This window comes from Nerophis lumbriciformis, linkage group LG12 (assembly GCF_033978685.3).
Source record: "Nerophis lumbriciformis linkage group LG12, RoL_Nlum_v2.1, whole genome shotgun sequence".
Taxonomy (NCBI): Eukaryota; Metazoa; Chordata; class Actinopteri; order Syngnathiformes; family Syngnathidae; genus Nerophis; species Nerophis lumbriciformis.
Genome location: NC_084559.2, coordinates 23,947,936 through 23,962,249, shown reverse-complemented (window position 1 = coordinate 23,962,249; position 14,314 = coordinate 23,947,936). Strand labels below are relative to the sequence as shown.

General features: G+C 40.8%; 1 protein-coding gene across 6 annotated transcripts in view; it reads left to right on the top strand.

Annotated features, from left to right (window-relative positions):
• The window catches only part of gapvd1 (GTPase activating protein and VPS9 domains 1), a 49,004-nt gene extending 38,361 nt beyond the window's left edge, over positions 1-10,643 (top strand). For 3 of the 6 annotated variants that reach the window (XM_061986121.1, XM_061986120.1, XM_061986118.1), the window contains 13 exons: positions 457-803; positions 2,187-2,274; positions 3,060-3,092; positions 3,686-3,757; positions 3,843-3,971; positions 5,203-5,329; positions 5,461-5,573; positions 5,888-6,047; positions 6,123-6,310; positions 6,407-6,620; positions 9,480-9,552; positions 9,633-9,830; positions 10,041-10,643. In XM_061986121.1, the coding sequence (XP_061842105.1) occupies positions 457-803; positions 2,187-2,274; positions 3,060-3,092; positions 3,686-3,757; positions 3,843-3,971; positions 5,203-5,329; positions 5,461-5,573; positions 5,888-6,047; positions 6,123-6,310; positions 6,407-6,620; positions 9,480-9,552; positions 9,633-9,830; positions 10,041-10,181 (1,883 nt within the window). In that variant the 3' untranslated portion in view covers positions 10,182-10,643. The remainder of the gene's footprint in view (positions 1-456; positions 804-2,186; positions 2,275-3,059; positions 3,093-3,685; positions 3,758-3,842; positions 3,972-5,202; positions 5,330-5,460; positions 5,574-5,887; positions 6,048-6,122; positions 6,311-6,406; positions 6,621-9,479; positions 9,553-9,632; positions 9,831-10,040) is intronic. The other 3 variants (XM_061986122.1, XM_061986119.1, XM_061986123.1) reach the window with 2 other exon arrangements.
• The last annotated feature ends 3,671 nt before the right edge of the window (positions 10,644-14,314 follow it).

The window sequence follows — 14,314 nt, the reverse complement described above, 5'->3', positions numbered from 1 at the left end:
TGTCAAAATAAACAAGTATTATAACATGTAAGGAGAAGTGTATTATAAAGTGTCTGCATCATTCAACTTACAGTACCATGAATTTAACTTCATAGATTATTGTGGCCACTCCATTTCAACTAAGAGACATACATTTAAAATGGTTAGCAATAGATAAATTAGTGTTTTTTCATACCTACCATTGTTCTGACTAATTTCACTAAATCAAACTTTTTCTAACAATACCCATTACAAAATAATACAAGTATGTATGATTCCTGCTGATATCGTATCAAATCGATATCAGTATTGGCGCCTACTCAAGGCTTTCAATATAAATATTTCATTTATTACATTTTGACATCTGTTCATAAGTTAAAGTAGTTCAAATGTAATTAGAAAAGTATTACTGTACCAAATATAGTGTCCTAAGAGTTTACATTTAATTTATCTTACCTGTGGATTTTCTTGTCACAGCTGCTTCTACTGGAACGATAGTGAGACCTAAGGTGCACTATGCCAGGCCAGCTCACCCTCCCCCAGATCCCCCCATCCCTGAAGCCTTCGCCCTGGGTCAGGAGACGCGCCACTCACTCTTTATGCCCCACAGCTTGGCTCAGGCTGAGTTGGAGCACACCAAGCAGCGCCATTCCTTTCCTGACCGATTGGTCCGTAGCCGAAGTTCTGACATTGTGTGCCCAGGCCGTCGACCAACAAGTGACCCCGGCCTCAATCGCCGTGTCGCAGTTGAAGACCGTGACTCTGTTGGGGCTTTTGCTTTAGGGCCATCTTCGTCACCCAGCAAGGATTCTTTGAAAGGAGAGGTAACAGTCATTGCCATCAATTACACAACGCTATAATGTGCAACTAAATTGTTTTTCTCTAAATTAATGTGTAAATTAAGGTTTCCATTTCTTTGGCAATAGAAGAAAATTAAGTTGTTACTTAAGCGTAACTTGAGCGGTTTGAAATATAAATTTATCATAACATTTACAGCCCATCTCTCACCCTTTTTTTTAAAGGACAGCAAATGTTTTGGGCTGCTGAGACTAGTGTTTTAAAGTCACTTGCAAAATCAAGATTTCATACTTACTATAGTCCACTAAGGCTTCTTTGGGCTGTTTTTTTGTCCTGTGTTGCCAAGTCTATGTATTTCTGCTTATTATAAGCGACTTATTTTCATAGAGCTGGTTGCTTGTTTCTGTACTGACATTTGTCAACACCGTCTCCATTGTCTAACAATAGCAACTAGGAAATCGATATGTATATCTGTGTACCAAAGGTAATCCTCGACCGTTTGTTGAGTCAGGAGTAGACAGAACAAATTGAAATATGTCCAACACATCATCTGCCGCATCTCAATATTTTTATGGATACATGATCGTCGTTTGGACGTTTGTGGTGGCATGCCATGTAGACTGGCTGCGACATGTGTGATGCAGAATGACAATGCCGCGTAGGCTGTGTAGGCTGATAACAGGTAGGACATATTTTTAATAATTTGTTTGTCTGGTTCGGTCTTCCGTTTTCTCTCCTCTGCACTAACTTTCTTACTTTCGGTGTTTGGAGGGCAGGATTGTGTCGATCTCTGAGTGGCACTCCAACGTGAATGTTAACTGTAAATGGTAAATGAAGTACACTCGTATACTGCTTTTCTACCTTCAAGGTACGCAAAGCGCTTTGACAATATTACCACATTCATGATGATGCTGCATCAGGAGCAACTGGGAGTTCAGTACCTTGCTCAAGTATACCTCGACATGGTCACAGGGAAATATGGCTCTAACCCGCAATGATTGGGTTGGGGCCAACCAATGTACCATATGACCAACAGTTTAATCAAAACATATGTTTCTTGTGTGAACGAATCAGGAATAGCATTTTGTAACAATATATTAACTCTTTATTGCTCAAACGTCACAACAGTGGGATGTAAAATACTTGAGCTGACGGCAGGTTGGGCTCGTGACTCAAGTTATCCTCGCAAACTTACAGTATAACAAAAAGCCGAGAGACAGCTCGTATCTCAAATTACTTGTAAATTAAGGGGTACTCGTGGGTTGAGGTACTTTTGTACCTTAAAAAGCTTAATTTCAGTTCCAGTACAGTGGCCAGGTGTCCATAATGTGTGTTTTTGTTTATTTTTCAGTAGCCGGTTATCATTTATAACACACTACAATTCCCATGTTTGTGATTTTCTTTTATAGTCTGAGGAAAGAAAAGACAGTGATGATGAAAAGGCTGATCGCAACAAGTCATGGTGGAAGAAGCGTTTCGTGTCAGCCATTCCTAAAGGTAAAGAAACCAACGGGTACACTTTACTCAACAATCAACAAACAATCATCTTTAAAAAAAAAAAAAAAAACTGGCACTGTTTTTGCAGCACTCCTTCATTTCCAGTTTCAAGGAAAAACTAAAGTTTTCTTAATCACAAGTGACGGAAAATCTCACGCTTTAAAGAGCAATGCAGGCAGCGATTTATAACATGAGGAAAGAGAATGATGATCTATGTTGTACGTTGCCGATGTTCCGGTTGGAAAATGTTTTGTTTGTCAGAGTTACTTTAGAGACACGTTCAGTCCCTTTTCGCTCACGTCTCACTAGCTGCAGATTTATATAGAGTGTTCAAAGCTAATCACTCATCAGAGGAGATTTTGCTGTGTACATTGTGTGGCGCTAGCCCTCCCAGCAGTGCTGTCAACCAGCAGCTAATGGTCATTAGATGGGCCTCTCTGTCATCACCACTGATAGATGGCACATCTCTTGTTGCAATTCTACTCTACCACCATATCTCATGCATCTGTCCGGGGAATAATGAGCTGCGCCTGCACGGACTGACTGCACATTACTCCTTGAGATAATTGTGTTTCTTAAGTAAACATTAAACTGATATTCATAAAAAGAGGCCACACATAGTAGCGTTTGGAGCCAATGGAGCCTGAACCACCAGTCTGCCGCCAACCTGTGCAGAGTGCAATGTGTTTGTCCTGCTGCTCTGCCTGGTGACACACAGTCGGTTGTCCCGCAGAGTAGCAGCCTTTGTGTGAAAGGCCAACTCCTGTTTGTTGTGTCCCTCACAGTGCTGTATTGGACCGCGGAAAGTGATGTCCCAGGTAACACTGTCGTGCTGTCGTCATCGAGCTAGCTTTACCACCAAGGCCATGGCTGCGGCATTGTGCCATGCTGCTTCGTAGATCTTGCCCTTTTAGAGTTGTAAAGCTGTTATGTGACATGGTGCATCTTGACCGCCCAAAATCCTCATCCATGCATCTTGTTTTTCTCATCCATTTCATGGAATTATTTCGCTCTTTTAATGTGTGGACAAAACAGAATATCAATGTAGACCCATTTACCCAGTGTTCTCTGTCTTGTTTATCAAATGTTAGACTTGTTTGTCCTGTTTTCACCATTTGTGTTAATAGGATAAGCCCCAAAAGACCTTTTGGACTGCATTCGACTTAATTTTCCATTATGAGTTTCAGTGGACTTTAATGATATTCTGGTGGTCTATTCTCTATTTCAATTATACTTTTTTGCTTTTTTTGGTTGGATAATTCCATTCCGGACTTTTAGTGGTATGAGACGTTTCATCAGTTGACCACCCATTCTTATGTGCATATTTAATAGATGGCTAATTTACTCACCTCCAGTTCTATCAAAATATTTGCAACTCTATCCTACTCAAACTATTACATACTCTTCACAGCTCCAATAGCAGCATTTCGAAAAAGAGACAAGCAGGACAAAGACGATATAGCCCAGGAGCGAATCCCGCAAGGTTTGTTTATATTAAATCTCCAAGTGGATGAGAAGACACTTCTCCATTGCGTTTAACTGTCGGCGGTTGTTGTTTGGTTCATCAGATGACCCCTTGCCCAGACAAAGCTCCCAAGTCCAGGCAGCTGAAGACATTCTGGACAAGTACAGGAACATAAAGAGGACCAGCCCGAGTGATGGAGCTGCAGTCGGAGTGGTTTATGAGGGTGCTGGAGGTCAGGATTAACAATGCAATTTTTTAGTCATTCATCTTGTTTACTTAGCTATATTTTTTATGTCACTGGAAACATTAATGCGATGATGTTGTGCAGTTGTACACTATTGCAAATTACAAAAAAACAATAGTAAACATTGTCAAAGCCAAACATTTCTGACAGTGTCAATCACATGCAACATTATTTACTTTCTGAATTTAATTCAGAAATACAGTGGAACTTCAATCCACAAACTTAGTTGGTTCTTCAATACGGTTCGTGAATAGAAAACCTGATCATTTTAATCAAATTTCCCTATAGGGGGTTCCACCCACAACAAAAGTTGATATTTTAGTAAGTGTCTGTACACTTTGATCCCAATAAAAAAGCACTACACAGTACCGGTACTGTATATATAAAAAAACCCATAAGGGCGTGATGGACCAACTACCTATATGGTAAAGCTGTCAAAACAACAACAACAAGCTAAACTGTCCTCATTTTCAACTGCCCTGCCAACACGCGCACACACTATTACTAGCCTTGTGGTGCACTCAGTTTGAAAGCAGAAAGCTCCTTAACTTAAACAGCCAGGGTCACTACAATGATTAGAAAAACAAATAATCCACTTGATCTTTTTGGCATACAGCAGTACTGCTGTGCTGACTGAATCAGCCCACTCACAATGGTTTGTGATTTAAAATTATTTTGAACATGCTTACAATTACAATATGATACATCACATATTTCAAATTTCTCATTAAATGTCCGAAATTAAGGTTTGTACACCGATGCATATTAGTATTAAGTCTGTGGTTCAGAACATTTCGTACAATGAGGGGTTCGTAAATTGAGATTTCACTGTATGTTTGAACTAACCAGATTATATTATGGCAATTTTTGTTGATAGAAATGATAAAGAACTACTGTACGTCGGCTGGTCCGACAGGTACCTGGACAATACAAAAGCTTGTATAACTGCAGACAGGAGCTCCATTTTATGGTGACTGAATGAGTGACTGGAAAAATCATGTTAGTCTCGCAAAGATTGTGTTTTTTTCCTTATTCTCTTAAATATGTTACCATTTATAAAAATTAAAAAAAAGATGAATTGAAAAGACACAACATTCACTGAGGCAGTGCAGACACTGCATTATTGAATTTAATCAAAAGATTAACTAAATTTGGAAAATACAATTTTTTTCAGTATATCTAAATGAAATATAAACTGGTTTTATTTGTCATTTCACAGATATTTGTGTGGAAGACAGCGTGCACGATTCTCAGAGAGATGATGCTCTGCAGAACATTTCCGCTGATGACCTCCCAGACTCTGCCAGTCAGACAGCTCAGCAGCCTGGCTCAAAGTTCTCTTTTAGGTCTGTAGAAAGCTACCACAAACAGTTTACTTTTTCTTTTCTTTCTTTTTTTTTTGTACAAAACACTGCTTTTGTACAACAATGTACATTTTTTTGCTAGATATTAACAGAAGATAGCTATTGTCTTCCAGTGATGCCAAGAAAAAGTTGAGGTTGGCCTTGGGCTCTGCAGACTCTGTGGCGCTGCCTATAATGACCTCCACAACTGCTCGAAATGGTCTGCCTGACCATATGGACCCTGAAGGTATCTTTACAAGCTGCAGACGTACATCTTTACAAAAGCAGCTATGATAATCAACATTCGAACTTTTACAAATTATGCAATTATTGATCCAAAAATATTAATATACTGTAAATCATAATAAGCTCTTTGCTCAAAAATGTACCACTGTCACATGCCCATGTTAAAAAAGAGCACACCATTAGCCAGAAAGAAATGACGTCATGGGAACTGTAAAGCCTTTGAACTCCATTTGTTAGCCATCATTCACAAAGACAGTGCAGATGTGTTCTGCATCTCTAATGCTGCCCTTCTTTTTGCCCCCCTCTTTGTCTCAGACAATGAGATCGTATGCTTTCTAAAGGTCCAGCTCGCAGAGGCCATCAACCTTCAGGACAAGAACCAGATGGCCCAGATTCAGGAGACCACGCGCTGTGTCAGCCGGTTTGACCCCCGCACCTGCAGGAAGCTTCTGGCTGCTATAGCTGAGGATTACAGGTAAACTATAAGATTTGAGCATCACACGGATTCCTTTTGTGACAATAAGATGTCCTGTGCATGTGTTTCCTTTAGAAAACGGGCTCCATACATCGCTTATTTAACAAGGTGCCGTCAGGGCCTGCAAACCTCACAGGCCCATCTGGAGAGGCTTCTCCAGAGAGTTCTCCGAGACAAAGAAGTGGCCAACCGCTATTTCACCACTGTCTGTGTTCGCCTCCTTCTTGAACACATGGAGTCCAGGATGCTTGACTTCATCAAAGGTACCGTACTATGTATCACTGTTTTGGTGATTTATATATAGAGTTTTTAAATTCAAAGCAACTATGCATTTATGGTAATTATTTTTCCTCTCTCAGCATTCCAAGGGTGCACGGCAGCAGATGACAAGACTGCAGCGGTAGAGGATTTTCTGCGCTACTTGTACGGCGCCATGGCCCGTGATGCCATTTGGCAGTACGCGAGTGAGGACCAGCTGCAGGATGCCCAGATGGCCATCGAGCGCAGCGTTATGAACCGCATCTTCAAGCTGGCCTTTTACCCCAACCAGGATGGAGACATTCTCAGAGATCAGTTAGTAGATGCACTTTCTCAGCTGACATGATGCCATACACAAGGGGTGTCCAAATTGCTGCGTCCGCGGCTGTTTTTTTTATTGGCCCAAGTCACGTTCTAATGTACACGTCCCGGATTAGAACCTTACATAAAAAAAACTAAGAAAAATGTCTTGCAAGCTATGGTACTTTTTCCTTAAATAAGTTTTGTTCGCCGATGAATAATAATATTGGTAAAAAATACTTTGAAGAAATTCAATATCTCAAGATGGTTAGATTAGATATTACACTAATTTAATTTACCTTTAACACAATGCAAAAATGTGGGTGTTTTGTTCAGATAGTTTGGCATGTATTGATTGATCTACATTATATTGGTTTTAGTATCTTTACTGTACAAAATGTATCAAAGTAGCCTCTGCATCCTTCAGTTTTTCTGTGTGAGGCGCTTGCTGGAAAACATTTGGACACATCTGCCGCACACCATCATCGTGCAGTCTTTTTATTTCTTTCAATACAGTTATAAGCATACTAGTGTACATCAAAACTAGGATTCTTGTCCTAACTGTCTAATAGCAACACTTAAAGAAAGAATGCAGCTCATTTTGTTTGCGTAATCAATTACTTTTTACAGCTGTACACAAGGGATGTGCCGATCGATCGGCCATTGATCAATATTGGCTGATTTTCTTGAAAAAATACTTGATCGGGTGAATAATGCCTTTTAATACTGATCGAAAATACCGATCTCCTTTTGCTAATTTATTTATTTTTAGTCCCCTGGCTGACAAGCTAGCAGCATTTATGTGTCTCCATGCACAGTGTGTTGCCACCCCACTAAGTTAATAATAATCACCTCTACTACCGCAAATACACTGGATTTCTTAATATCTTAAGTATTATCAAGATTCATTATTATTAGGACGAGGCTAAACATTGAAAGCAAGCAGGAGAAGGCATGTTAATAGCTAACTTAGCCGCTACACTAGCTCGAAACAACAGAAGAAATACGTGCCTAGTAAAGTTTAAGAAGTGTAGTACAACAAAAAGTGAGCAGCTATTAACATGAAATGAGCAAAAATATTCATAAGAGAGGATAACAACTCTTGGTGTGTCAGCATTGTCACAGTCAGTACACGGCACGTAAGAGACTTAGACTTTCTTTATTGTCATTCAAACATGTACTTATAAGAAGGAAATGTTGTTGTGAAGAAGAGCTTATCGATGCATAAATTAGTGGCGTCGTCACCAAGAGTAATATCAGTATATGATCGATATTAGAATGATAAGATCAATGGTATCTTTTTCCTTAAAATCACTTCTTTTTAGGGACCGCAATGTCCCTTTGGGATAGAGGACCCTATTGTAATTGTAAGGTTTTATTATTATTATTCCGCCGCCTCTTTGAGCTGTAATTTGACCCTGCTTCAAAACTCACCATATTTGACACACACATCAGGACTGGCGAATATTGCCATCTAATAAAAAAACCAAACCCCAAAACTCAAAATTGCGCTCCAGCGCCCCCTAGGAAAAAACACAGACAAAACTGCTAGGTAGGTCTGACTTAGACCTAGATTTCATACATTGACATCCTTCAGCAAAAATCAACAGGAAGTTGGCAATTCCCCCTTCAAAACAAAAGTTTTGTAAAAACAGTCACTTTTGCCTCTTTGAGCTGTAATTTGACCCCCTTAACATGCTTCAAAACTCACCAAACTGGACACACACATCAGGACTGGCAAAAATTGCGTTCTAATAAAAAAAAAGCAAAACTCAAAATTGCGCTCTAGCGCCCCCGAGGAAGAAAACTCAGACACAACTGCTCCTAGGAAAAAAACTCAGACAAAACTGCCTGTAACTTCCAGTAGGAATGTCTTAGAGACATGAAACAAAACCTCTATGTAGGTCTCACTTAGACCTACATTTCATATATTGACAACCCCGAGCAAAAATCAACAGGAAGTTTGCAATTCCCCCTTCAAAACAAAAGTTTTGTAAAAACCGGTCACCTTTTTTCAAACATTATCTCCTCTGAGCGCGTTTGTCGTGTGGGCTTCAAACTAGCACAGGAGAGGGATTGAACCCTTCTGATTAAAAGTTGACCAAAGAGTTTTAATTACTGCTCCGGTTTGGATTTTATGTGCCGTCAAAGTCGATCCCGTCCATCGCTGCTTGCAGCTTTAATTTTTTATTGTTTTTGTCAATGTTTACAACTTCAGAGAGTAGGACACAGGAGAACTTTGAAGGCAAAAAATTATTTCAAAGTTGTTGATTTTGTTTAGTGATTGTGAACTTGGTTTTGCTCAATTGTATCTAGTAATAAAAGAAAATTCGGAACTAGTTTACATTTTGCGTTGATATTGTAGCTGAGATAGGCTCCAGCGACCCCGAAGGGAAAATAAGCGGTAGGAAATGGATGGATGGATGGATTATTAAACTGTCAATAATAGCACTCACTATAAATAAATGGAAACATTGACTGTGATCTTTATTGGTAGCGGCCAGTCTCACTCATGGATGATCGGAATCAGCAGCATAAATACCCGATCGGAACCGCCCTACTTTTACCGCGTTTTCCTGCAAGGAGATACAAGGAGAAAACACTGTCCGAGAGGCTTTACTGCTCACGGCCTCTAGGGGCAAATTTGAATGGTGTCAGAGTATGATGGGCTGTGATATATTAAGCACTTATACTTCTCCATTTTTCTTTTTATGTCAGTTCAGCAACAGTAGCTCTAAGTGTTCCCATGCAGCCTTTAAGGGAATTGCAAATCATAGTCATATTTTAAAGCCTTACCAACTTGATGAAATCCAAAAAGAAGCTGGCTGCGTTTTTAAATGCACTATTCTTTTTTTTTTTTTTTTACCCTCAAAGGCTTTTCCATGAACATATCCAGCGGCTGTCCAAAGTTGTGACGGCAAATCACAAAGCACTTCAAATCCCAGAGGTATGAAGACATTTGTGATCTTCTTTGTGTAGACAAGGACGAGATGCTCAACTTTGGATATGTTTTCCTCCTCATTCCAGGTTTACTTGAAGGAGACTCCCTGGCCCTCTGCACAGTCTGAGATCAGGACCATCAATGCCTACAAGACACCCAGAGACAAAGTCCAGTGCATCCTACGCATGTGTTCCACCATCATGAACCTCCTTAGTCTGGCTAACGAAGACTCTGTCCCTGGAGCAGATGACTTTGTTCCTGTCCTTGTTTTTGTCCTCATCAGGGTGAGTCTTGTCCTCCTTCACTTTGTCCTTCATTGAATTAATAGACTCATTATAGTCTTGATTTTAAACAGCTTGAATTATGATTATCCATTAAAAAAAGCATGTTTCTTCCTTATATCCGTATGTGTGTTTGTAATATGAACAGTGTAGCGTGAGATTTTTTTTTTAACCAGCTAATGTGGGCCCATCCCCGCATCTCCTCCCCTCCAGGCAAACCCGCCTTGCCTGCTGTCCACCGTTCAGTACATCAATAATTTCTACGCCAGCCGACTGAGTGGGGAGGAGTGCTATTGGTGGATGCAGTTCACCGCGGCGTTGGAATTCATTAAGACCATCGACGATCGCAAGTGAAGCAGAACCGCCACCTGTATGGGCAGACTGTGGGGGGAAGGAGCCGGGAGACTGGGAACCTTCCCACCCAACTGCACAGCTACTCAAAGCTGGCCCTCCGCCTGCTTGTCACGTGTATAGCTTGTACATAGCCACAGACGCTCAAAGATTACAGAATATATAATATTACTGTTCATACGTTGAAAAATCCAGGTCTTAGCCGTGGTGGGAAAACGGCTTTGTGGAAAAATTGCAACATCCTTGAACTTGATATGGGTCTTTCCTTTTTATCTTTCTGTTTCTCCGTTTTTGGGTGTCTGTCTTTAGGAGTTTATATAAAATATATAAAAGCAGGTACAATTATAAAATCAAATCAAACCTGAATGATAAATCTATTTAAAGGGACCAGATTTTGTTGGTGTGATCATCTCATTTTAAGGAAAGTCTTTTTTGGTTATGTTACATTAAATTGTATATTGGAAACATTGTAACAGAGTTCTAGTGACTCTTTCCATTAGCCTACCACTCTATTAGGCCCTATTCTCCATGTGCTTTAGTGAAAAAAGGTGGGCAACATGCGCAGCATTTTCCACTGGGACTTCAATCTGTCACTCTGCGCCTTCATTCAAGATGCGCAGGCTGTAAATGTGGACGTTCTCTATCAAATCTGGCCTTCCGCGTAATCTTAGTTCTTTCGCACATCTGAGGCTGGAGTAAGTCCAGCGCCTATAGAAGCTGAAGCATTATATTGCACTTAAGTTTGGATGCAGTGTACACCACACATAACAATATGATGAAAGAACCTTCCAGAAAACAATCACATATATTCTATTCACTTCAATTGAGGTGAGGATAAAGGAACCGTAATGTCAAAATGCACACTGCGTATATCTGCCGTATTTGGACATCCCAATGGACGTTCAACAATTTCATCTGGACAGTGATCATTGAACTATGTGACTATTTTATAGAAAATACGTATATAATGTAGCATTTATCAATTGATGGTTATAAAGTTAATATCAAACTGTAATCTGTCACGCTCCCTATGCAAGCACACATACACAAACACCAGTTTAAGCCCCTCTGATTTGTCACTGCTTCACAAACATTGTACTGAACAGAACTCTAAACATCACAAATAACACCAGGGTGTCTATGATAAGGAACTATTGTTGAATCTACGCATTACCGCATTTTTCGGAGTATAAGTCGCTCCGGAGTATAAGTTGCATCGACAGAAAATGCACAATAAAGAAGGAAAAAAACATATATAAGTCGCATTTTTGGGGGAAATTTATTTGATAAAACCCAACACCAAGAATAGACATTTGAAAGGCAATTTAAAATAAATAAAGAATAGTGAACAACAGGCTGAATAAGTGTACGTTATATGACGCATACATAACCAACTGAGAACGTGTCTGGTATGTTAACGTAACATATTATGGTAAGAGTCATTCAAATAACTATAACATATAGAACATGCTATATGTTTACCAAACAATCTGTCATTCCTAATCGCTAAATCCCATGAAATCTTATATGTCTAGTCCAGGGGTCGGCAACCCGCGGCTCCGGAGCCGCATGCGGCTCTTTGATCACTCTGATGCGGCTCAGCAGCTCACTTGCTGAACCCCCCAATTTTCCTGTGAGACTTCCGGATTTTAGTACCTCTCGCAGAAAACCCCCGGGATTAATATTCACCCTTACGACTATAATAAGGGCGTGCCATGATGGTACAACATTTGGCGCACTCTACAATCTGTACTAACAGCGTGCCAGCCCAACACTTGTTATATAATATACATCTTCTGCTTGCACACGTACGTGACAGCAAGGCATACTTGGTCAACAGCCACACAGGTTACACTGACGGTGGTCATATAAAACAACTTTAACACTCTTACTAATAATGCGCCACACTTTGAACCAAAACCAAACAAGAATGACAAACACATTTCGGGAGAACATGTGCACCTTAACACAACATAAACACAACAGAACAAACACCCAGAATCCCATGCAGCCCTGACTCTTCCGGGCTACATTATACACCCCTGCTACCACCAAACCCCGCCCCCACCCCTACCCTGCTCCCTCACACATCAACCCCCCCCCCCCCCCCCCCCCCCCCCTCTCTGTGCGTCGGTTGAGGTGGGCGGGGTTTGGTAGGGGTGGGGGGGGGGGGGTGTATAGTGTATCCCGGAAGAGTTAGGGCTGCATGGGATTCTGGGTATTTGTCCTGTTGTGTTTATGTTGTGTTACGGTGCAGCTGTTCTCCCGAAATGTGTTTGTCATTCTTGTTTGGTGTGGGTTCACTGTGGCGCATTATTAGTAAGAGTGTTAAAGTTTTTTTTTTTTTTTTTATATCGTCACCGTCAGTGTGACCTGTGTGGTTGTTGAGCAAGTATGCCTTGCTGTCATCTACGTGAGCAAGCGGAAGCCCCATGCAAAAAGTGGTTGATCAGGCACGCTGACTGTAGTGGGTGCTATATGCTGTACCATCACAGCGCGCATGACGCTGAGCCATTCATATAAAACCCGCGTGACGCACCAGCTTTCAAATTCCACATAAAGGTGTGGGCAGTGTGTCTGAGACCCCTGGTTTATACAAAGCAAATAAAAAACTTTGTATACAGTGTTATTTCATTTAAAATTTTGCGGCTCCTATTGTTTTCTATAATTTCTAATATTGGTCAAAATGGCTCTTTGACTGGTAAAGGTTGCCGACCCCTGGTCTAGTCTCTTACGTGAATGAGCTAAATAATATTATTTGATATTTTACGGTGATGTGTTACTAATTTCACACATAAGTCGCTCCAGAGTATAAGTCGCACCCCAAACTATGAAAAAAGCTGCGACTTATAGTTCGAAAAATACGGTACTCACATCCGTCCAGTAGGAAGAAGCTGTTGTAGCATGCATACACACACTACATTACCATGACAACACACTGCCTGGATTGATACATATCCATTGATACAAAGGTGCCCTGGCAAAGTCTGCCTCATTATTAATGAGCCTCCCTTCATTCCAGACCTAAGCACTTTGGCCTAACTTACTCGAGGTGGGCGTGTCCGCATGCTGGATGGGAGAATACAAATAAGAACGTGCGTTGATTAAAACAAAAACAGCACTTAAGTGCAAGCGGGAGAATAGGGCCCTTAGTGAATAATAACATGGCAGCTTATTTAAAGACACACTCAACCCCAAATGCAGGTCAGTTGATGATTTGGACACATTTGTATGAAGTAGATTATATTGAATTCTGTTTTATGCTTTAAACTCACATGCATATCATAAGAGGCACGTGATGCTGCTGTGATGATTGTTTTAGGAAGGCACCTGGGCGGTCCTACTTTGTGGCTGCTAGGTGGTGAAAAGGACACAGGGTCAGCTCGTGCACAGTATAGATGTGGCGGCATTAAAGATATATATATATATTCAAAAATAGTGCCTTTATGTGGGGCGCCCTGTACAGGTTACTATTTTGTTTTTTTCTGCAAAAAAACACGCCACCATACCGAAACAAACACACACTCTCCACTGGGCCTTCTACCTTATGGGAGACCAATGGTTACTGATCGCCATGCCTCTGTCACTTTAATGCACTTGAATTTGAAAACAAACGCCCCTCTTTGTTGTTTTACGCCTGTGGGATTATCTTGAGTGGCAGTGTTGTACATCTGCTTACACTCACTTACACTTACACGCTGGCCTTTACCTAGACTTGTGTTTTGGGTCATTTAGCTGCATCTCTGTTGCGATATCATTAACCTAAGTGAACATTTTTTTTTTCCCCCGCATGTGTGCCAGAAAAAGCGACGTCGTGGCCTGGGGCGGTGAATGCTCTCTACCTCCCCCATACAAGAAAGGGACAGACGTTTGTGCACTTCTATTTATTTCTCCTCCTCCATATATTTGACATTCTGTGTTATCTCATATTTACGATTATAGCAGAAGCATGAGTGCGATTTGTCTGAAAATATTTCTCTGTAAGCCCCCTTATGCGCACCGATGTGCCACATGTAGTTTTTTTTGCGACTCCATGACACGTCTTGTCGTCAGCGAGTGGACAGCGCAAGACGTTACAGTACATACAGTAGAAAAGGGATTCATATGGCCCCGTTTGTTGCGGTTTACCTGACACG